This window comes from Chenopodium album, chromosome 21 (assembly GCF_948465745.1).
Source record: "Chenopodium album chromosome 21, dcCheAlbu1.1, whole genome shotgun sequence".
Lineage (NCBI taxonomy): Eukaryota > Viridiplantae > Streptophyta > Magnoliopsida > Caryophyllales > Amaranthaceae > Chenopodium > Chenopodium album.
The window spans coordinates 40,407,333-40,430,703 of record NC_137854.1 but is presented as its reverse complement, the minus strand read 5'-3'; the positions used below and the strand labels follow the sequence as shown (position 1 = coordinate 40,430,703).

Below are 23,371 nucleotides of genomic sequence, written 5' to 3'. Positions count from 1 at the left end.
TGTGGGTTGCGCGACTTGTGCTTTGGTGTGTGCGCCCGTGCTGCTGGCTGCGCGCCCGCGCACCGTAGCTGCGCGCCCGCGCACATGTCGCGCAAAACTTTCTGCCTCGATTCTGCAATTTCGCCAATTTTGCGCGGGTTCTCACAGGGCTGCGCGCCCGCACATTATTCGCGCCCTTGCACCTTGCTTTCTTCGATTCTTCTCTCATGATTCCTTGGCTTCTTCTTTGCAATCCAAGACTTCAAATACCTAAGCACAAACACCAAGGGAAGCAATAAGGTATAGGGAACGGTGCAAATACGCAATGAAGGCAAGCACACAACAATATACGCGATTTCATTAAAATCACATCGAGACATGTATGCACGCATTATTTGAACAAAACAACTACAAAACACCCTAAGACAAGCTAAAACAAGGCATAAACACTATCCTAGGAGTGACATAAATGTCACTCATCAAATTCCCCCAAGCTAAACCTTTGCTCGTCCTCGAGCAAAGCTAGAGCAAAAGAGAACAAGAGGAAATTATTGAAAGCAAAAGAAACAAAATAGAAACAAGGAGAAAGAATGTACACTAACTCACTATCGTAGGAATCACGGTTGTTTTTAGCTACAACAAGCCCTTAAAACCCCAAAGTCGCCTATGAGGACGAGTGAGGTCTCGTGAGGGTTTCCTAAGAGCTTACCCCACAACTCTTGAGAAAAACCAAGGCAAGGCAACAAAAGGAAAAGGAAAAGAAACATAAAGAGAAAAAAACAAAACACAAGCTCATATATGGACAAGAGATAAGGACAAGTACTAATGAATGCAAACCTTTCTAAATAGACAAATGTATGCACGTTCCAAGATGTCAGTGGTTGATTGAAACATAACACATGCTAAGCATAGAGAACTACTTAGGACTCAATCCACCCTAGCCCCAACCAAACGGGCCACGTTCTCTCCACTAGCTTCAAATCAACCCTTAAGCTAGTTTCTCAAGATTCCACGAAGGAACCGGAAAAAGATAAAGAAATGAAAAACTTTGAGAAGGTAATCCCGACGTCTCAACTATGCATACTCTTTCCATAGGTTTGAAGTCTATCTCCCTCCACCGTTCTTTTGACCTAACCCACTAGAGTCTAAGGGTCTTTTTATTAGTTGTAACGTAAGGCTAAGGGTTAAGGCGGGGTAAAAATTTTAAATTTGGTGATAATTCCTAAGTGAAGCAAAAAGTGCGGCCGACACTCAAAAATAACTCAAGAATTCACTAAATATCAAGCAAAAATACCACTAATGCCATTCCCCAAAGCTTATTCAACACAAACACACAATATTCCCCCCCAAGCTTGAACAAAGCATTGTCCTCAATGGTTAAACTAAGGAAGAAAATGAAACCAACTAAATATTTTTTTTTTTTGACTTTATTCATTGTCCTTGCCTTTTTAACTTTGGACGGCTTTTTCTTGAAACTTCATTTGATTTCCATAAATTTTCATATTTCTTTACAAGCTCAACTCTAACCAAATCTCAAAGTGCTTCTTGTTTATGATCAACAACTCTAAACTTCAAACCTCACATGCCAATGCTTCACTAACTAAAGGGTTGGTAAACATAGGTCATTAGGTTTGTAACTTGGTTTAAACAAGAGCGGGAAACATAAGGCTCAAATTGGTTAGCAAGTAGGTTTATGCAAAATAGAAAATCAAATTTGTAACAAAACAAAAAGAAAATAAAGGAAAAAGAGAAAGGGTGCCCTTTTCCTCCCCTAGAGTGCTTTGGTCACGATCTTGGGAGCTAAAAGTCAAAACAAGGATCAAGATATGCATAGCTAAGGAGCCAAATGCGCCACACAACAAAGTGATGAAGGCTAGAACAATGTTACCTCACACGGGATTATAACTAAGCAAATACCAATTAAGGGTGCCAAATCCACTATAGAGAGCAACACCATCTTACCACATACCACGTGAACTAGGGCTTCATGGATTCCTAAAAGTTCTTAACCCGGCTACCTTAGCATGTAATATCCTAGAGTCAACCAATGACACTCTCAAACCGTGCACACATTAACCACTTAGGAAGAAAGGCATTCAAGAGTAAACAAATCCAGAAGATATAATGTCCAATTAAGAACAAACAAAACACAATTTTGCTAAACTTGCCTTGAAGTAAACAAAAATATTTTTGGATTTTCCAAAAGCATGAAAAACATGGAAATGCATATACTCAAGTGCATGACATTTATGAATCAACATCCCACCAAACATGATAGAATACCCTCCCCCAAGCTTGAATGAAACCAAGCTCTCAAATCATAAATGATGAAACCAAGGAGGGGAAAACAAGGAAAAATTAATCCAACATTACCAACACATGATCTTCAAGTCACAATAAGTAAGAGAGAAGGGAAAAGAAGGATATTACCGGATATGGGATAAATGCAAAATCACACAAAAAAAAACCCGAAATAACCTCATGTGAGCCACAATCTCTACAAATAAGGCTTGAATTCCACATGATAGGTAAGTTGAGGCACATTTCCTTGATTCTTGATCATCACCAATGCGCAAGAGTATATCAAGTTGTGTACCTAGCAAGGAACACAAACACGTCCATGAGAGAAAATCTAATCTAAAAAGAAAAGAAAATGAAAGCAATAAAACACGGGTTACTTCCCGCAAAGGCTTGCTTAACGTCCAAGCATGACCAAACTAGTAAATAATAATTCAACGCACGCAAGAGCTTGTCAAATGCACTACTACACATTTCATGAGGGTGTAAATAGGCAAATGACGGGATAAGAACGTGCAACAAAATTATTGCACGTAAGTGAAGAGGGAGATGCCAAAAGAAAGAAGAAGAAGGATCGAAAGGAAACTCAAGGAAGTAAGAAGTAGAAGAAGGAAAAGAAGAATGGAAAGAAAAGGTAAAAGGCAAATCCTCATCACAAAATTTTTGGTTGGCTTTGATTGAATCAGGATGAGTATATGCAACTTGGAATCAGAATGAACTTGCACTTAGAACTACTGGAAATATGAATGCCATTTAACATAATAGAAAAACATAGTAAAAATAAATTGAAAAAGAAAGAAAAATTTAATCAAGGAACGACAAAGCAATAACTTAGCACCTGAACCGAGTCACTTACCCATACACAGCTAAGACACTATGGAACCAATATCAAATGCATCAGCAACTGTTTAAATTTGCATTGATGTGAAGAGCATTATTAGATATACAGGCTACACAAATTTGCATACAAGACGGAAGAAATTAAACAGTAGTGAACACGCCTAATAAAACCTATATGAGGGTTATAAGCTATAAATTATCAAAGAAGAAATGCCAAATACTAATTCTTCTAGGAAGATGTACTATAAAGTCTAGACATCTTTTTAGTCCTTTAATTTTTTAGTTCCCTGTGTCTATGTCCAATGAGGTTAAAGTGAAAAGCAAAGGAATTACTCTTGTGCCTTATTGTTATTCTGTTTGGATTATTCGATTGATACTCAGGCAACAGTGTTCCCTCCTCTATGTAAGGAGGAAGATTGAAGTGACTCTGTCGCTGATTTTTTCCTAATCCCCAAGAACAAAAACAAAGAAAGAGATGAAAAGGGAAAAAAAGAAAACAAACAAAAGGAACCTCAAGTCAGCAACATCATTAACAGAAGAAAACAACATACTGCCACCAGGATCATGAAGAAGGTAGATAAGTATCGGCAAAAGAAATAACCATTTGTAAAAAAATACCTCGTGTGCGTGTATGTGTGTGTATCAGTGTATATATATATATATATATATATATATATATATATATATATATATATATATATACACACGAGGTAGGGTTATTACTTGGAGAAGAGGCAATATTGATAACAAAGCAGGCTTTCTTTTTATGGAAACAAAGATCAAACCCAAGCATGAGGCATGACCATAGAGAAATCTATTGTACATTACTCATTAAAAAAAAAAAAAAATTGAGGGCCATTACTCATTAAAATTTGTTAGAGTAGTGTTGCCATACTCCACTTTATAGTAACATATAGATAAAGAAACAACAACAGAAGCAAATACATCCATAATCAATGTCAAACCGCTAACCACCTAAACACATGAAGGGTAAGGGCTGCCTATGAGATAGAAATTGAATCATTTGGTTTACTCGCAATGAATATAACAAAGCAAGGAACAAAACAAATAATATCTTCCACCCACACCACCCCCACCCCCCCCCCCCCCCACCCCGGAAAAAACACACACAATTCACCAATTAACCACCTTGAGCATATTAATGAGTTGAATAGAATTGTATACCAGAAATTTTTGTTGCAAGCCTTGCAGCATTGTCACTATGTCTTGCGAATACAAGAGTCCCAAGTCCATGACTCATACCTCAAAAATCAAAGACTTCTCACTGCTCTTTCACTAGCTAGCAAGCTTCCTTGATTACGGAAAACCTTTATTCACAAACCCAACGGCCTAGAACACACCATAAGTGTTTATCCTTGATTGACACACTGAAAGGGGCTACCAAGAGTCACTGCCCCAGTCTGCACCATGCTGAACCAGAACCATTTATGATTACTGCCTCTTGGTAATGTTGGTATGCTGCAAGATAGCTTACAGCCAGACGAACCATAGCAAAAGACTGTCTCACAATGTCCTCGTGCAGTTCGTGATAATCAATTAATCATCCACCCAAAACCCTACACAACTGTAGCAAAGCTGCACACTTCTGCTGCCTGTTGTACATAACAAAAGACCATCTCAATGTGCACTCACGCAGTTCTCGGATAATTATCCCCCCAACACGCAACACAACTGTAGCAGCTGTGGAAAATTTTGCAGCCTGACCAATCTGCAGCTGAAAGCTGTTTCTCTTCGAGCTTGACCTGCACAAAACCACCCTCACACCACACCTTTTCAACACTAGGATAGTAAAAGACAGCAGGGATATCTCACTTGATTGCGCACACTGAAAATTCTTTTCTAGATATTCATTCTTGTCAGCAAACACTGGAAAATTGTCTCTACCTCTCACTAATGACTGCCTGACGACTCCATTAGCTGATGATCCCCAAAGACCAGCAATTTTTCCCATCAACAAAGAAAGAAAGTACCTCTCTACCACACACACAAAATGGCTGGGCAGACCAAAAATTATATAATAATATTAGATAAATTAATAGATTCATCTTCTGAATCATCCACAGTTTCAACAGGGCCACCAGAACATTTTTCCACTAAACTATGATCAATCCACTTTTCAATCCATCCCAATCTTCTTTCTAGACTGAGCATACCAATATGCATAACACGAATGTCAACCTGGACCACTTTTGCACAAGATCTAAGTAGGATATAGTAATCAGCATGGGCAACGCAACCTAAAGAACCATCACCCCTCTTCCTTGAATAGTGCAGGTGGTCAAGTCTCTTGACTTCCACCCTTGGTGGTATGTAACAGAAACGGTGTTCTTCCATATCTATTTTCAGATATTTAAGAGCTATATCTTCCAAATTTTGAGATGAAGCCTCATCTCTATCCATAGTTGCTGGAAATTGACATGTTTGTGAACTTTGCTGAGTATTATCAGCACTTGGATCCCAGCTACGGCTGTTATAGTTAGACTGATACCCACTATCAGCTGCTGGAGAGCTGAAAATTTCTTTATCTCTATGCTTCTTGCTGTCCTTTGATTTGGTACTGAAAAATTTATCATTGTCCCTTGACCTCTTCTGATTTGATCCAGATTCAAACTCCCCAGATGTTTCAACGTCCTGAAGAGAACTTCCTTGTTAGTAAAAAAATACAATTCTTTAAAAAAAATTATTAAAAAAAAAAAAAAAAAAAAAAGGAAGATGTACAATATATTATGAGTATTTTCATCACAATAGAGGTGACTTAATTCAATAAAGAAACTAAAATTCTACCATCTACCAGTTACTAATGCTAGTTACCACTTACCAGTTGGCAAAAACAAATTCACAGCAAATTCTAAACTACTGAAAAATCTGGACCACCTTACAAATTGTTCCCATATATGTTTAAGCATAGGCAAACAAATCGAAGCCCAAAGCATAACATTGTGGCACACACATTAGACTTGAGGCACCACGTTCTGCAAGAACTGCAAGAATACTTATAAATCATTAAAACCATGTTTGTTTTGACTAGTAAAATAATAGCTACTCTCACTTCCATCCCTAAATTTATTCACACTTACTTAGAACTCCATTAAAACTCTTATATTAATTTGCATACCCTTTTTTTGTTCTTACTTTACACAACCATTTCTTTTTTTCAGCCCACTTTCATTTAATCAATATTCTGGATGTATTTCATTTTTTTGGACGGTTCCTTATGACGAGATTCATGTTAGCTGACCCAAAATCATTTTGGGACTAAGGGCATAAGGCCCTATTATTGTTGTTGAGGTTGTTACTTAATAAGGGTGTCCTAAATTGTTTCACATTTCTTTTTTGGGGAAAAATCACCTATTTAATTCCCCAAAATACCCTTAAGGGCACAAACATTAACTCATATTTATCTCTCTTTCAAAGTATGCCATATGCTCCACTGACCAATTTCCATTTATAAATATTAAAACAATCACATGTTTTACCCTGCCTTTTAATTTGATAGGATACCTCACCCATATTAAAGCTTGAATATATGTACCAAACCCTTCAGCAAATTATTTTTTTTAAAAAAAAAAAGAGTTGCAGGGAGTATTATAATGAAATATTCACATTTATTCTATTGAAGTAATTGAGCTATTATTAATTGAATTTAATAAAGAAGGACAAAAAAGGACTGAAGTGATGAATTTAGATCAGGTAGCTTGTTTTGGTGCACTGAGTCTTGCACTTCACCAAATACACTATGTTGCTGTGAAGAAGTCAGTGCTTCCATGTTAATTGTTCCTCTTTGTAAAAACTAAGCTCTAGGAGAATTAACCGCTAAATTGATGTTGTTCAGACTTTTCCAAAGAATTGAGTTCTTAGAAGTATCCAACACAAATGCAGAAATCATTGCATGTTTCCCTATTGTGTTTCAAAGATCCCACCCAAGCATCCATATATTAGATGTATGTTAAATGAAAAAGAAGGATTTGGCACGACATTGGAGTGTTAGAGTAACAAAGTATTCAAGCCATAGCACCAACCACTTCATGAAGGCATCAATCAGGTTAGCATTATCTATCTAAATAATAAAAATCAGTAAATCGAAAATAATAGCCAATGCAGATATATATTTTGATTAAGAAAGGCTATGGCTTATCAGAAAAATTTATCAATGTACCTCTCGATTTTTCTCATAAAAATCCCAAAGTTCTTCTATAAATGTAGGATCCTTGTATAATGGCTCAACACCAGCGAATACGACATCCTTGCAATACTGAAGATAGGTAGGTAAATCTTTGGAATATTCTGCCAAATCGAGAGAATAATAAAAGGGCAATGAGAAAGAAACAAAGCAAACAACACAACACAACAAAACATACATATATATTTGGAAGTAGATAGCTAGGGCAGTGAATATTTTTTCATTTGAAAAAAGTGCTCCAACATTACCAAATTTATCACTCAAATCATCGTATTTCTTTTCAAGGTTGCGCAAAAGCTCAGTGCTATCAGATTCAAATTTATGAACAGACGACAAATTTGTCTCAGGTTCTCCACCCAAATTTGTAGATGCTTCTTCAGCCCCCTTCTTTGCATTGGACTTGTCAAAACTTGCTGCCTGACCATCCTTTGAAGAGACAATTGGAGGAGACAGAGTAGATTCCCACTTGCCAAAACCATTGAGATTATATAGAATCCTAATTGTGACAATCAGTATTGACATCACACAAACACGAGACGGAAGCTTTTCCTCACTTGCAGACAACCACAAATCAGGAGGCATGGACCACTCTTGTATGCGGCAGGCATATGGAAGAATTTTTTCCACAGGAAGAGACAACTGCTTTAGATAACGGTAAGCTATTCGGTAAAAGTTGACCGGGGGCAAATTCAGGCCTACAGATTGAGCTATAGATGCTGCCATTGACTCCAACTTCTGTAAAGGAAGTTGTTTAGGCTTAAACATAGAACTTGCTTTTAATGGACATACAACCGAAGCATGTTGATGGTATTTCTCAATCTGTATGATGGATTCAGCAATCTTAGGAAAAGCACCAAAATAAGGAAGCTTCCCTTCAATAGACCATTTAATAATGTCGGTTGGAAGAACCGGTTCTTTAGCAATATGACAGGCCAAATACGAAACAGCCAAGGAGCGTGATAAGGGTATCGTTTTTTTTAAAGATTTAATCCATATGATTACCATGCGTTCATTAAGCATATTTCGAGGCTCCTTTACACAATGGCTTCCGACTTGTAATCTCTTTTCACCTGAAAACAAAAACAAGGCCCTCTGCTTGAATACGCAGGCCAAATGACTAACTAATATATGGACAAATGTTGAAGTGTTTGAGAAAACAAAATCTTCAAACAGACTGGTCTCAAGTTAAGCTTAATAATACATGATATACCACCTAGCAGGCTAGCATATCAAATTACTCTACATTCAAACCGCAAAACCAAAACTCTATTTACTCAAGCAGCACTAATCGACACTTATGCAACCATACTCAATTTAACTTATGCATCCACACCCAAAAAATCAATCACTACACTACCTTCAGCACAAGTCAATATTCTAAGACATTCTCAAGATAACCAATGCAGTCATACCAATAAATCGATTGCTACACTATATTTGCACGAGCCAGTAGCACATAAAATTCTCAAGATAACAAATTGCAACCATACCCAATAAATCAATCACTACATTAGATTCAGCACAAGTCAATAGTATAAGACATTCTCAAGATAAATCAATGCAGCCATACCCATAAATCAATCACTACACTATATTTGGCGCTCAGTAGCACATGAAATTCTCAAGATAACAAATTGCAACAATACCCAATTAACTTCTCATAATAACCAATGCAACCATACCCGATTTATCAATCACTTAACTACATTCAACACAAGTCAATAGTATAAGAAATTCACTAAATAATCAATTGCAACCATACCCAAATAATCATCAACAAAACAAAAACATCAAAAATTCACAAATAATAACAAATTTATTATACCAGTTTCAGAATCCATGATAGTTTTATCAGCCCAATCATCATCAAAAACCCGAGTAGAAGCAACAAAACGCAACCAAACAGAAGCAGCAATCCCACAAATCAAAGGAGTAACACCAAAATTCTGCACAAGAGATTCACACTGAAACTGGACCATCAACTGAAGACCCAAAACATATCTCTTACGAATAGCATTGTAGTAATCTTCTTCAGTGAAAACACCCCTTTTACGGGTCTTCCCAAAATCAGCAGGTTGAGTGGGACCCAGATGGGTTTCGTGGGGTTCAGTGTCGGGGGCAGGAACAGGGGCAGCGCGTCTGTGGGCGGCGTTGTAGGTGGCGCCGCCGCCATGGGTGCGTTTATCGATGAAATCTTCGTCGGCGTTGGCGTTGTCGATGATGTCGGCGGCTTGAGAGTTGCAGTTGGTGCAGTAGAAGCGGCCATCGTCGTCCATGAAAAGGCCGAGGTAATCGCAAGTGCTGCATACCAATTTGCTTGGGTCGGTTTCCGCCATTGTTGGTGATGAATTAGATAAATTACTCTAAAACCATGCAAATTCTGCAAATTTGAGAAAGGATTGCTAAGGTTGGAGAAAGGATCTCTGTTGACTGTTGGTAGTTTGAGAGAATTCAACAGACGAATGAACTTCTGAATAATTTGGCCTGGTTTGAGTTTTTAAGCTGGGGTTTGGGGTTTATAGAAAGGTGTAATTTGGACCGGGTCGAATAAATTGGTTTGGTCTTCTAGCCAAGAAATTTATAGAAAGGTATTCGGTTCAATCTAGTCCAAAACCCTTTAGCATGCAGTCTTATTTGCTAGGAGTAGTTTAAAATTATGAATTTAAAGTTATAAACTTTGTACCCATCAAAAAAAAAAAGTTACTCCGTATAAACTTTGTGAAGTTTAATTTTTACTTTCAAAATGTTTACAAATATTTTTAAATCATGTGTTATTTCGTTTTAGACGTTTAAAATAGATCTTATATTAAATAATCATTTTCTTTTTTTACTTTCAACGTATTTTATGTGCGATTGGTCATATCATATGACCACATAAAAAGAACTAAATAAGCCCTATAATAATGACTGAATAACCTATGTAATATTGAACGAGTAAACCATAGAACACTGATGAATTTCCCCTATAACATTGACCGAGTAGCCCCTATAACACTAACGAAATAATTTCTATAATGGTTGTCTACGCCGTATAGCTAATCACATATAAAAATTGCAGAAAATAAATTAAAGATGAGAATGATGATACGTTAATTAGCCATATAAATAGCTTAAAGCCTTGAATGAGAATAGAGGACATCATGATTCATTAAAATAGAGAAGAGCCAGAGAGGATCTACTTAGAGAATGAGGAGTGGAAGCCCGGTTAGCCTTCCATCTCCCCCAGTGTGATGGGGGTTTGATTTCTCATCCCCCTCCTATGATATGAGGGGGAACCCTTGTATCTTACCATTTTTTAAAAAGAAAAAAAAAAACTATTTGAAGTACAAAACATTAACTACCTCTGCTTCAAATTACGCGCAACAAACATGTTGCGCGTGGACTCCTAAAAAGATCTTTAAGTGTAGTTATTGAAAAATAAGGGCATATACTTAAGTATTAATTCATCAACCCAAAAAAAACAAATTTAACAATATTAAAATAATTAACCCACCACCACCAACCCAGCAAATCCACGAAAACCACGATCACCAACACCACCACCAATCCCACGAAAACCACACATTTGGAATTAGAACCGACAAAACCCACCAACCACAAAACCACGAAAACCCTTGAACCCACCACCACCACAACCAACCCAGAGAACCCGTCGATCCCAGCGAAACCACTCACCCTTGAACCCACCAACCCAGCGAAAACAACTCACAACAACCTCCAACCCACAAAACCACGAACCCATGAACCCTTGAACCCAGCGAAACCACTCACAACCACCACCACCAGCCAGCGAGCCCACCGATCCCACAAAAACACCAAGCTAGTGGACCCACTAACCCAACGAACCCACCGATCCCGCGAACCCACGAAACCCTCAAATCTGGAAAAACCTTGAGAATGGGGAATAATGGGAATGAGGAAGAAGATGAAGAAATTTGATGATGAAGGAAGAGTGAAAAATAATGGGGATGAAGAAGAAGATGAAGGATGATGAAGGCAAGTGGCTGGGATGATAGATGAATTTAGATGGAAGGGGATTGATTTTGGTGAAAATAGATAAGTTAATTAATGTTAGAATTTAAGTTAATAAGATAAAATCAGTTTTTTTAATTAGGTTGTTTTAAAAAAAACAGGGAAATTTGTCAAAAAAAAAAAACCTTTTAAATGTCTCATTTTGCAAGAAAAAACCTTTTAAACGATTCTTTGCTAAAAAAAACCACCACGATCACTTTTTTTGTTTAATGAAACCTCATCCTTCTTTTCTGGCATTGACTCCAAATTTCAGGCGTTGACTCCAAATTTTCACTACTTACACCCAATTGTAATTATATTTGCACTACCTCTTTGTTTTCCCTCTTAAGGGCCTGTTCATATTTACTGAATTGAGCTGAACTGAACTGAACTAATTGGAGCTGAATTGAACTGAACTGAACTGATTGGAATTGAACTGAACTGAACTGAATTGAGCTGAAATGAATATTTTATGTGAGAGGGAAATTAAGAGCTGAACTGAACTGAACTGATTGGAACTGAACTGAACTAAACTAAACTGATTGGAGCTGAACTGAACTGAAATTAAGTAAATGTGAACAGGCCCTAAGTCTTTCCCCTGCATTCTCTTTCTCCTTTCTTCAATGAATGCTCTGCAACACCATACATCAAATTGGGTTTCTTTCTCTCTATCCTCTACTGCGCCATTAATACTTCAACCACAACTTGAGGTAAGTGTAAATTCATCTATTCTTGACTCGAAATCGTAAAAAAAAATTGGGGCTTTTTTAGACAATTGAAAAGCTCACGTTCTTGTTGTTGGGTGGTGGTGCTTAAATATAACACAAAAACTTGCTTGGATTGTTGAATTTTTTCACTAGAATTGTTCAATTGTTGCCCTAATTTATTTGTTGAATTTCTGCAATTTTGTTTGTGTTGGAGTGTTTGTCAGGTTTAATAGTAGAGTGAATTAGAGAAGACAAAGGAGAACTAGAGTAAGTGCTACAATGGTGAATTAAGCACTACAATTGCTGAACAAATTGTTGAAGAACCCTAATTTACCTAACAATTGATATGATTTGGGGGAGATTTGCACTATTTTTTCGTTGGAATGATTTACCCTAATTTTTCGTTGCACTGATTTGGGGATATTATAGAGGAAAAAACGCCTAAAAATGGCTGTAAGTAGGGAAAATTTGGAGTCCACGCCTGAATTTTAGAGTCAACGCCGGAAAAGAGGGGTGATGTTTCATTTAACAAAAAAAATGATCGTCGTGGTTTTTTTTTTAGCAAAGAATCGTTTAAAAGGTTTTTTTTTTTTGCAAAATGAGGCATTTAAAAGGTTTTTTCTAACAAATTTTCCAAAAAAGTAAGGGTAATTTTTTAAAATAAAAAAATTACTACAAAAGGAAAGAAATTATTTTGTTGCGAGTAATGTGAAGCGACCGTTTTAGGAAATTGTTGCGAGTAATATAAAGCGGAGGTAATATATCTAGTGGCCAATTAACTTTTTTTAGGAAATTTAGTCTAGAACTACACTAAAGATAGAATCATTTGTGAACAACTACCCGTTTTTTTTATATGTTTAGAACTAACTACCCATAAGGTATGAAACTTTGGGCGGCACTACCCAGTAACGTTTTTCGTCCAATTAAGACATTACTGGGGCCCACTTTTTCACTTTTCCTACCTAATTAAAAGGGAGTTAAAGTTAACGGCTCTCACAGAGCAGCAATAGTACCAATTTTTAATTTTTCTTTTATCTTTTAGATTTTAATTCATATTTAGTGAGTTGACACAAAAGCAAGTACCTATAATCACAAGTTTGCCATTGAGATTAAAACAAAATGTTTATCTAGGAGATTAAGGGTCTGTTCTCATACATTGAAATTCAGTTCAGTTCAGCTCCTAATTTCCTTCTCTTATTAAATATTCATTTCAGTTTAGTTCAGTTCACCTGAGTTCAGTCAATGAGAACAGGCTTTAATGGACTGCCTCTGAATAATTTTAGCGTTTTCTTGACTGTTTATACCAAATCTTTATTTTTAATTTAAAGTGATCTAATCAAAACACCATTTTTATACATGGGGCTCTTGATCGGTAAGAAGCAAGAAGCTCAGCTTCACAAAACAAAAACATATAATGATATATTCACAAAATCACATGATGCTTGCAATATGGTCTCATAGACGGGACAGTTTTAAAAACAAATATTATTTGATTGGATTGTGTTTAATTGTCATTAAATGTTTTATAAAACAAATCTCTGTTGCTAATAACTTAATATTAGTAAGTGACTTTTGTTGAATTATTAATTTCCTTGTAAGTTCGATGATACTGATTGCACACCTTCCTTGATTCCCTTAGCTTGACAAGAGTGCCAACATCTTGTTTGGAATAACTAAAGAAATTAGTAGGAGGAAATTACTCCGATAGTGTCAAATGAATGATTCGTGTAACATATATACATTCATACTTGTATTTTCAATCATTTAAAACAAAATCTAGAGATGATGATGTTCATGCATCTTCCAATTCTTGCATCATATATGTAACTCAATTAATGCAGGCTAAAAATCTTTATAAACGTTTGGACAACCGCGGATTGCTACAACATTAACTGGTTTGCATATCACAGTTTAAGATATTTTCATTTGGGAATCTTAGGGTATTTTATCGATCAAATCATTCTAAAGCTTGATTAATTACTCTGTATATTTTTTGTGTAGAGACACTATCGGATATGTAATGATTTAGATGAGATTTAATCTCAAGTCTTGAGTACCACTCTCCAATACTTTAATTGAACAACTAAACTAGTTGATTTGATCATTTACTTAATTGATTACTCTGTATGTAAAGTTTGAGGTTTTTCTTTCGTACGTATCTAATAAAGTACTACCGAGTAAGATATGGTGGTAGATGAAGATTAAAATGTGTTAGAGTTGACTTTTGCAATTAGTTTTGTTATTTTGTTAAAAACAAATTAAAAAAGCTCTTAATTCGTTATTAATTGCTAGATAGAATAAATTCCTAACAAGTATGGAGTGGAGTACTAGTATTAGAGGCGTAGAGCCCTTGATGATAATAAGTTACTCTCCTAATACTTAACAGAGTACTAATTACCAAATAAGTCATCAACGATGGAATGCAAATTATGTGTACTTCTGAATTCCAAAATACTAAAAAAGAATAGTTGATTAAACGACATACAACCTACGTAGTAATATTTATAAAGTTGCTACAAAACATAAGACCTAATTAAAGTGTTAATCAACCAACATTGCGTCATTAAATTAGTGTAATAAGTCAAAAAAGTGAGGTCTACTTCCGATAATAATAAAAACGTTGTATTTAAGCTTAGCCCAGTTTAAACTCCACCGACTCGGTTGGACCCTCCTTTCCAATACTTTAGAAGGCATTTTCCCACCACTACCCCCAAACACACTTCCTTCTCACCATGCACAATATTACTACCTTTTAACGTTTTAAAAAAGCCAAAAATGTGTATGGAACTATGCATGCATGTATGGAATATACATTAATATTGTACTCCGTATACTTGCATCCTTGTACTTCATCCTTTTATAATCTTTTAATATCTATTTAAAAATTTATATATGAAAAAAAATAATACAAGTATTATATTTTGAAAAATACATATTAATTATTTAACAATTATATTATGTAGTGATCATAAAGAAATTACACTACTACATTGATATTGCATGTTCCATGGCACCTACATTAAGGGTCTATCTCATTGACTGAACTGAAATGAATATTTTATAAGAGAAGGAAATTAGGAGCTGAACTGAACTGAATTTCAACGTAAGAGAACATGGCCTAACTCCAATTTGTAAAAAGTGAATTTAGAATGAAATACACTATACTCCGTATTAGTTAGTGTGGTGAAGGCTTTTTGTCACCTAAAATAAAGCGCTATTATTTGCATTTTTTAAATTTACTTTAAATATTTCAAAATTTTCTAATATGTGATTTATGAAGTATTTTTTTTGTTACCTAAACATGGACTTTTTATTAGACTAATATATAAGAAAGAAAAACACCACTATATCAAGTAAAATATTATTGGTTCATGTATGGAGAATTTACCAACTTTTACATTACCATAATTTATAAATAAACATATCAATAATTTGGATTTTTAAAATAAGTAAATGAAAATTGACAACTACTAGATGAGTAAAGTATGGCCAAAACCTTTCAGACCTAGTCTAATACTTGTATGACCTTTGAGAGTGAAGGATAGCTCAAGTGGTTAGAGCTCTATCCCGGTTCCAGGAGATCCCGGGATCGATTCTCACCCCCGTCCTTGTGGCTCTAAACATATGACCTTTGGTTGATTTTGTTGCACCTTTTTATAAGAAAAACATTAAAAAATGTATGCTTAGGACATCTTGCAATAAGTGTGTCAAAATCAATTTTTGGTATGTCAAAATTAATTAATTTTATAGGAAAAACATCGAAAATTTTATTTTTGGTAAACTAAAAATAAATTAGTTTTAAGGGCCTATTCACTTCAGCTTAATTCCAATTCAGTTCAGTTCAGCTTCAATCAGTTCAGTTCAGTTCAACTCCTAATTTCCTTCTCTCATAAAATATTCATTTTAGCTTTATTCAGTTCAGTTCAGTTTAGCTCAACTCCAATCAGTTCAATTCAATTCAACTTCAGTTAGTTCACTTCAGCTCAGTTCAATGTGAAAAGACTCTAAGTTCGTAGCATACAAAATATACGATACAACCAATGTCCACCCGACCCCATCGAAAAATATAAAAAAGCTTATAACGTGTCCGTAGCGGGAAATTTACATGCCCAAACAATAAATCAAAATATAAAGAAAGGTCCTCCAATGATGGCATAAAAAATCTCTTCCGTCTTGTTTGGGTCAGAAAATCACTAACATTTCCCTATTTATTTCTCACACTTGTTTGGATACAAAAACCTTTCATTTTCATCTTCCTTTGGAAAATTAATTAATTTCTCCTCCAACAATCTCGGCATATTAAGTAAATGTCCAAATTTTCCTACATTTTCTGCTCAAACTTCGGTTAATTACCACTTATCACTAATCAATCAGATTCTACTAAACACCAAATTTCCAATGTCCTTAAGTCACTACCTTTCAACTTTCTCTTTGCTTATAATGGAGAAATTTCTTTGCTTTTTTTAAAATTATGGGAATTTTCATGGGTTTAAACGCCAAAACCCAGTCTTTTTCTACCTAATTTGTCCTCAAAAAAAACATGCTGTCTGTCGGCAATTCTAGCTGGGGTTTTCTCTGGAGTTTAATTGTTCATGTTTTTCGCTTCATTTTCCGATTTTTTTGGAGGTAAGTTTGTCATTATTTGATGAAATTTGTTCAATTTGAAGAAGAATTTGTATTTAATTTTCTTTCTTTTAAATATTATAATTGCAGGTGTTTTGATCAGAAATCTGTGGAAAGGGAAAATGGATTAATTTCGGATGAATTTGATGCAAAATCTGATATGGGTATTTTAGAAAATTGCGAGAAAATGGATTTTGAGGAAGTTAATGAGGAAAATGAGATTCCTAAGTTGGAGTCTAAGGTAGAAAATGTGTGCAATACTAATACAAGCAAGTATCAGTTTATAACTGGGAATAGTGTTTGTGCATTTATAGAAGAGCCTCAAACTATGAACTTTACTGTCCAACATATGTTTGTGATATCCCATGATGAGCCTCATTCTACTCCCCTAAGGCTAGAATCACTAGAAAAAGATGATAGTTCAATCGATGTCGATTTTCGTGGAGTTTCGATTAGTTCGGATGATGATTTGATAAGCCATGATGTTGTGGGGGTTGTTGATTTTTGTTCATTGGAGCAAAATGATTGTGTTGAGTTGAGTGAAGAAGAGGAAGAGGAAGAGGAGGTTGTGAAACAGGGGAAAACAGAGTGCTCTGTAATAATACAGGGGAAAACAGAGGACTCTGTTTGTGATTATAGTTGTAATGAATTGGCAGTTTTGAGTTTTGATCAAGGTGAAGTTGTTGAAAATGAAGAGAGTTTTGTTGATGAAAAGGATAAAGTCGCGGAAAAGAGTGAAATTTGTGATGAAATTCGTTCTTCTTTAGCAGATAGTAATGAATTTTGGGCTACCATTTATAATTATGATGGGTTTTTAGGTGAAAATGAGAAGTTTGATTCAAAAATTGATGTTATGTTGTATGATAAAGGTTTTAATGATTCATTAGACCCTGCAACTCCAGTTGGTATAGGTGATATCAGAGTGGATTACGATCACGATAGTCCAAGTTCGACAGATGATGGCTCTCCAATTGATCATATAAATTCCGAATTAGATGATGTTCATATTGGATTAGTTGAGCAAGAAAGTGTTGAACCTTCTTACATTGAACTAGACCCTCAATCATATTGTTCAAGTAACCATGTTGAACAACATGTGATAAAGGATGATGAGTATTCGGATTCTGAAGACGACGAATTTCATGAAGAAAGATTAAAGGCAAGTGACTTGAAAGAGTTGGAAGGTGTAGACAATATTGAGGTAGATGAACAAATGGGAACAGATGTACTATTGGAGCAAAAGGAATTGATCCGGCAAATAAAAAAGGAAATGAGACAATTGAAGATCAGTGGACTTCCCACTATCTTAGAAGAATCTGAGTCTCCTAGAGTGGAAGAAGATTTGAGGCCATTGAGGATCGATGAACGAATCGGGCATAAAGATCGGATGGACGAGATTCAAACCTTCTACAGGAGGTATTTGGACAAGATGAGGAAGCTAGACATTTTGAGCCAGCAAACAATGTATGCAATTGGTAAGCTACTACTACCATGTTAGTCATTTTCTTCATGTTTTACTTTGGTTTATCTTAGGTGATGCTTATTCTATTAAATCTTTCTTGCAAAGTATAGATTCATATGCTACTATCTTTGAATTGATTCTATTACACCTAATCAATGTTATTCCATGTTTATCAAGATGATGAATTTATATCATGATTAATGGAAATCTACAAAAATTAAGACTTGGAATTTGGAAGGGATAGGCTAGCTATGTTGCTTTTTAAAATGCTATGTAGTATGTAATACTATACACTTGTTGGATTGCTAAGTAAAGAAAATAAGCGGGTATCTTATAAAAAAAATAATGCTATTTGGTTCAAATTGTTAGGTTTGGAGGCTAAAGTTCAACAATGTCAAATTTTAAAATACTTTTCAAATTTTTTAATTTTTTGTGAAGAAAATTACTTCTCAATACAAATGCGTGTTATTAAGAAAAGTCTTGTTATTTAATATAAGTCTTGTTAATTAGTTATATTTAGAACTGTAAAATAAAATTCTTACAAATTAGTTATATAAAAGTAGAAATTTTTTCCTTAATAACAAAATATAGAATTTTTTACGAAATTTGTAGTTAGTTTCCCATTGTGATAAAGTGTGTCTTATAAAGAAAAAATTTAAAATAGAATTATTTGTTATATAGATTATTAGATTGAAAATTGACCCAAATTAATGATTTATCACATAAAAAGTTATAAAATTAAGTTAAATAGCCCATGAAAAGTTACTTCAAAGATGCATTTTAAATTGGAAATTATAAAAGAACTAGTAAAAATTGCCTAAAATTCACATTTCTATTATAATAGTCAACTCTTGGTGTTTGAATTATAATTACCTTAAACACCATCAATAAACAATTTCTCATTCTCTTTAGCGTAGATAAATGATGTTTATTCCATTAAAAAAATAAGTAAAAGATGTCTTGTTATGAAACAGTGGGCATGAGTCAATCCTAAAAAGATTACTTTGCATTATACAATTACTTCACATATTAGGTCCATCCACATATATTAAGATTAGAGATTTGAATAACTGAACTCAATCTGGCACATAATTGAACTTGAAACTAAGTTGAGATGTTGAAAAAACCATGACAACTTGGACAGAAAATTGTATTTCAAATCAAGTAGTTGATATAACCCAATTGGAATCCAACCAATTCAAGTAAAATAGTCTAAAACATATACTTCGTATATTATAATTAGCTAACCTCATCCGTTCAAGATCTAAAAAAAGTAAAGCAATTATCTCAAAAGCCTAATAGAGATTAATACCAAAAAGCACTTGAAATCCGTTAACGATTTTTTTTTTGAAGACAAATCTGTTAACGAACTTAAACCTTTATCATTTCACTATTATCTTCTCATATTCTAACGTAAATTTATATGGAACAAAATTCGATTCCTAAGTCATCATCAATGTATCAATTTAGGAAAATTTAAGGGTGTTTGGAACCATTCTCTTCTAATACTACGTATTACCTATGTAATTCAATACTCCGTATGTTGGCAAACAAATTCTGTTAAAATAATACTCCGAATTGAACTATTGACCGCATAAATATTTAAAAACGGAGAAAATATTGTGCATATCATTTTTGTGGACAAGAAATCTTTGTTTATGAATGAACGAGTGAACGGCCCACAAAAGATCAATCATGTGTAACCCCAATTAAAGGGGTAGGGGTGGGCTGACCATTTAATTGTCCTTAATTAAATCTCTTTAATGACAATTGAACTGAAATTTGTTAGTCCCACCAAACAATCATGCAAATACTTGTACAATATTTTTTCATATATACTTGTATATTTTTTATTTTTTCTCATTAGACCTTCTTTTAAGAGAAGTATCACATATACAAATGGGTCTACATCATTCTTTCTTTTTCTTTCCCACCAAACTTTGCTGATCAAAGTGTTTTTGTATGACTTTGCATTTCCACTTGTCTACTCTTTCCTCCATGTATATATGTCGATGTTGTTACAAGTCCTATTTTCATGGATTTAATGTGAGCCTTCAAATACTTTTTCCCTCTCTTTTTTACCTCATATGCCTGAATAGTGTGATGTACTGATACTTGGTACAACCATAGGATTTATTGTCCCGATTAAAGTAAGCTTTGGACGGAAAGCATAGGATCAAAATTTAAATTGACATCGATGGCCAATTAATTGTAAGTCGGTAATAGGTGACAGTACCATGTACTATTATTTATGAATGAATGCGTACATAAACTTGTTAGTCGATATTGTGACAATACCTTTAGGCTTTAGGCTACATTATAACATCTTGATCTACAAATTTGTGTTTATCTTAGTAGAATCACTTAGTAAATAACATTAATATGGACAGTTGGACATTGTAATAGACTTTTAATTAGTAACAAACTAATTAATGACTTCATGTGTGTATACGTTTATAAATTTTGAAACCTTACTTATTTTTATAATATAATTTGATTCAAACTAATATAGAATTTGTATTTAGCACTAGCTTTACATTTCTGTTTAGCCTTTTAACATCTCAACAGTCATCAGTGGGTATTTTAAGCATCTTTTCAATCAAAGTGTGGAATTACATGCAAAGCCCTTGATCTACACTAAGAGGCATGTTACATGTTAATTAAAAGGATGGAATCAAAATTAAAATGACGTTGAGTTTTGCTCCAAAGTGTACAAGTTGCACAGTAGCACCCCTAATATGACTTCATAAAGCATAATTTGATTTAAATATCATTTGTTACTGATTATATTATGACTTATCTTAATAGCTTGCGCTTCTAATTTACTACTTGTATTAAGTAGCACACAATAGTTGTGTCATGTATCATTAAGTGTAAACCGACCTTAAATTAGAGGTATTGGGATAATGTTGACATTGTTCAAATTATTTCGTGTCAATATTGTGACTTTGCGAGCATGTTTAATAAACTAATGGACATCTACTTGGTGTTTTAGGTCTTCTCCAGTTGAAAAACCAAGATTTGGCCCTGAACAAAAAGGTTTCAGTTCCAGCAATAAAGTCCCTTCTAGCTCAAAATTTCTGGTCTAACAAGCTAAGAAAGCATGATCCAGTTCAGAAGTTAATTCGAGATTTGCAAAGGGACTTAGAATTGGTGTATGTTGGTCAGCTGTGCTTATCGTGGGAGATGTTAAAATGGCAGCATCATAAAGCCGAAGAGCTGCAGGCTCATGACCCTGATGGGTTTCGTCAGCACAACCAAGTAGCCGGAGAGTTTCAAAAGTTTCAAGTGCTCTTGCAAAGGTTCACCGAGGATGAGCCCTTTCATCAAGGCCCCCGAGTTCAGCACTATGTCAAGAGTCGTTGTAGTCTTCCTTCTCTTCTTCAAGTCCCCCTTATAAAAGGTAGTCCTAATAACTCGATGTTGAAATAACAAGTAGACATGTTTATATGTTCCATTCTGAGCGACTCTGTAAATTTGCCCTGCAGATGATCCTAAGAGTGATTGGAGAAAAAATAGTGACAGCGGAATTACAGTTAAAATGCTGAAGGATGCAATTGGGACATCAATGCGCGTATTTTGGGATTTTCTCCATGGTGATAAGGATGAATTCTGTGCTATACATCTGATGGGTATTCACGGTGTTCATCAAGTCGTACTACAAGATCCTTCTGATGCAGACTTACTAACAGAAATTCGTTCAAGTCTCCAAAAGGTCTATGACTTAAACATATCTTCTGTTTTTTTCTAGTGTATGCTGTTATAATTTTCTAACATAGGTTTTTAATTTTTCTTACTTGCAGAAAGAGAAGAGGCTTAAGGACCTAGTAAAAAGTGGGAATTGCTTAGTAAAGAAGTTCAAGAAGCATCAAGATCAGAGAATAAGCCACGAAACACTCGTAGCACAGGTAGAACTCCGGTTAGTCTCTCGGGTGTTGAGTATGCCGAAATTGACTAGTGATCAACTCTTATGGTGCCATAAGAAATTGAACAAGATTGATATTATTGGTAGGAAGATTTACTTAGAGTACTCATTTTTGCTCTTTCCTTGCTAATTATGGTCTAGCCCTTTAGTATACAGTACATTACTAGTAGTATATATTAGAAGAAAGCTTTGCTTAGTGCAAAGAATAGGGATTACAACAATGTATAGAAAATAATACTTAGCTTTTGTCATATACCAAATATGTATTATGATAAGCACATGAGTTTTGTATAATAGAGAAATTAAGCATCCAAATAATGGTGCTGAATGCATCTTGCTGTACTTGCCTGTTGTAAGTTGTAACAGAGATCTACTTTTTTGTTCATGATCATGTGCATAATTAAATTAAGCAAAAAATAAATTAACTTAAACCACTGATCATTGTAGACATTTTCATTTCCTCTCAACTTCTGCTCCATCTCTTAGATGTATATAGTAAACATTTTCAGGGGAAAACACATCTTCACATTCTACATATTGTGATAATATGTGTTGATTTGTGTCAAACTCCTCAAAGGCTCAAATCAAGAGTGTATTCCATTGATACTTATGTATAAAGATAACTATAATAACTGTTGTAACTATGTAATAAAACCTAGCATAACAAAGATCAGGAGTGTCTTTACGGATGGGATGAGTGTGCTCGATCAGGAGTCTTGAGTACTATCCTCATGACTTTAACCAACTAAGGGCTTGTTCACTTCAGCTTAATTTCAGTTCAGTTCAACTCCAATCAGTTCAGTTCAGTTCAGTAAATGTGAACAGACCTTAACACAAGGGATATCTACGTTCTTTAATGTATGTATATACCTTATGATCATTAATTAAACTTGTGTTTAATGATATTCTTTCTAATGTGTATTTCAATTTCTACCCACCTCAAATGAGGCAAATGGGTTGCAAAATCAACCAAACAAGTTAATAGTCGGTGAAAAACTCACCTTATAACTTTAAAGTCACAAGTTTAAACCCACCAACATTTGTTTGGGAGTAGGGGGATTTTCTTATCTTTCGTAACCCCTATGCGTTGACGTTTTTTTTTTCCAATGCGTTGACTTAACTCGTCAAAAATGATGATTCAATAATAAAAAAAAAACCTTATATAGGCCCACCCTGGCTAAGTCTACTGATCCACCTCTAAATGGGCCATACTAAACTCACCCCATATATTTACAGCCCATGAAAACAAACAAAACAAACTTTTAACCCAAAACCCAATAAGATTGGGCCGGGTAAAGAGATAACAGCCGTTAGATCTAGGGCAA

General features: G+C 34.8%; 2 protein-coding genes across 2 annotated transcripts; one reads left to right on the top strand and one right to left on the bottom strand.

Moving 5' to 3' along the window:
* Positions 1-3,825: 3,825 nt before the first annotated feature.
* LOC145602080 (TATA box-binding protein-associated factor RNA polymerase I subunit B-like) lies at positions 3,826-9,785 on the bottom strand. The gene is made up of 4 exons (XM_081658220.1): positions 9,144-9,785; positions 7,567-8,388; positions 7,295-7,422; positions 3,826-5,769 (listed from the first exon to the last, which is right to left on the bottom strand). Exons 1-4 carry the CDS (start codon positions 9,652-9,654, stop codon positions 5,149-5,151), a joined length of 2,082 nt encoding a protein of 693 aa, XP_081514346.1. The 5' UTR covers positions 9,655-9,785; the 3' UTR covers positions 3,826-5,148.
* Positions 9,786-16,164: 6,379 nt separating this feature from the next.
* Positions 16,165-22,431, top strand: LOC145601639 (uncharacterized). The gene is made up of 5 exons (XM_081657690.1): positions 16,165-16,662; positions 16,750-18,134; positions 21,117-21,524; positions 21,610-21,836; positions 21,925-22,431. Exons 1-5 carry the CDS (start codon positions 16,577-16,579, stop codon positions 22,174-22,176), a joined length of 2,358 nt encoding a protein of 785 aa, XP_081513816.1. The 5' UTR covers positions 16,165-16,576; the 3' UTR covers positions 22,177-22,431.
* The last annotated feature ends 940 nt before the right edge of the window (positions 22,432-23,371 follow it).

Coding starts and splice junctions, on each gene's coding strand:
- LOC145602080 (XM_081658220.1), bottom strand. CDS start 9,654: ATGGCGGAAACCGACCCAAGCAAATTGGTATGCAGCACTTGCGATTAC. Junction 7,423..7,566: donor TGATTTGAGTGATAAATTTG/GTAATGTTGGAG, acceptor TCGATTTGGCAG/AATATTCCAAAGATTTACCT. Junction 5,770..7,294: donor TTTATGAGAAAAATCGAGAG/GTACATTGATAA, acceptor AGTTCTCTTCAG/GACGTTGAAACATCTGGGGA.
- LOC145601639 (XM_081657690.1), top strand. CDS start 16,577: ATGCTGTCTGTCGGCAATTCTAGCTGGGGTTTTCTCTGGAGTTTAATT. Junction 18,135..21,116: donor GCAAACAATGTATGCAATTG/GTAAGCTACTAC, acceptor TTGGTGTTTTAG/GTCTTCTCCAGTTGAAAAAC. Junction 21,837..21,924: donor TTCGTTCAAGTCTCCAAAAG/GTCTATGACTTA, acceptor TCTTACTTGCAG/AAAGAGAAGAGGCTTAAGGA.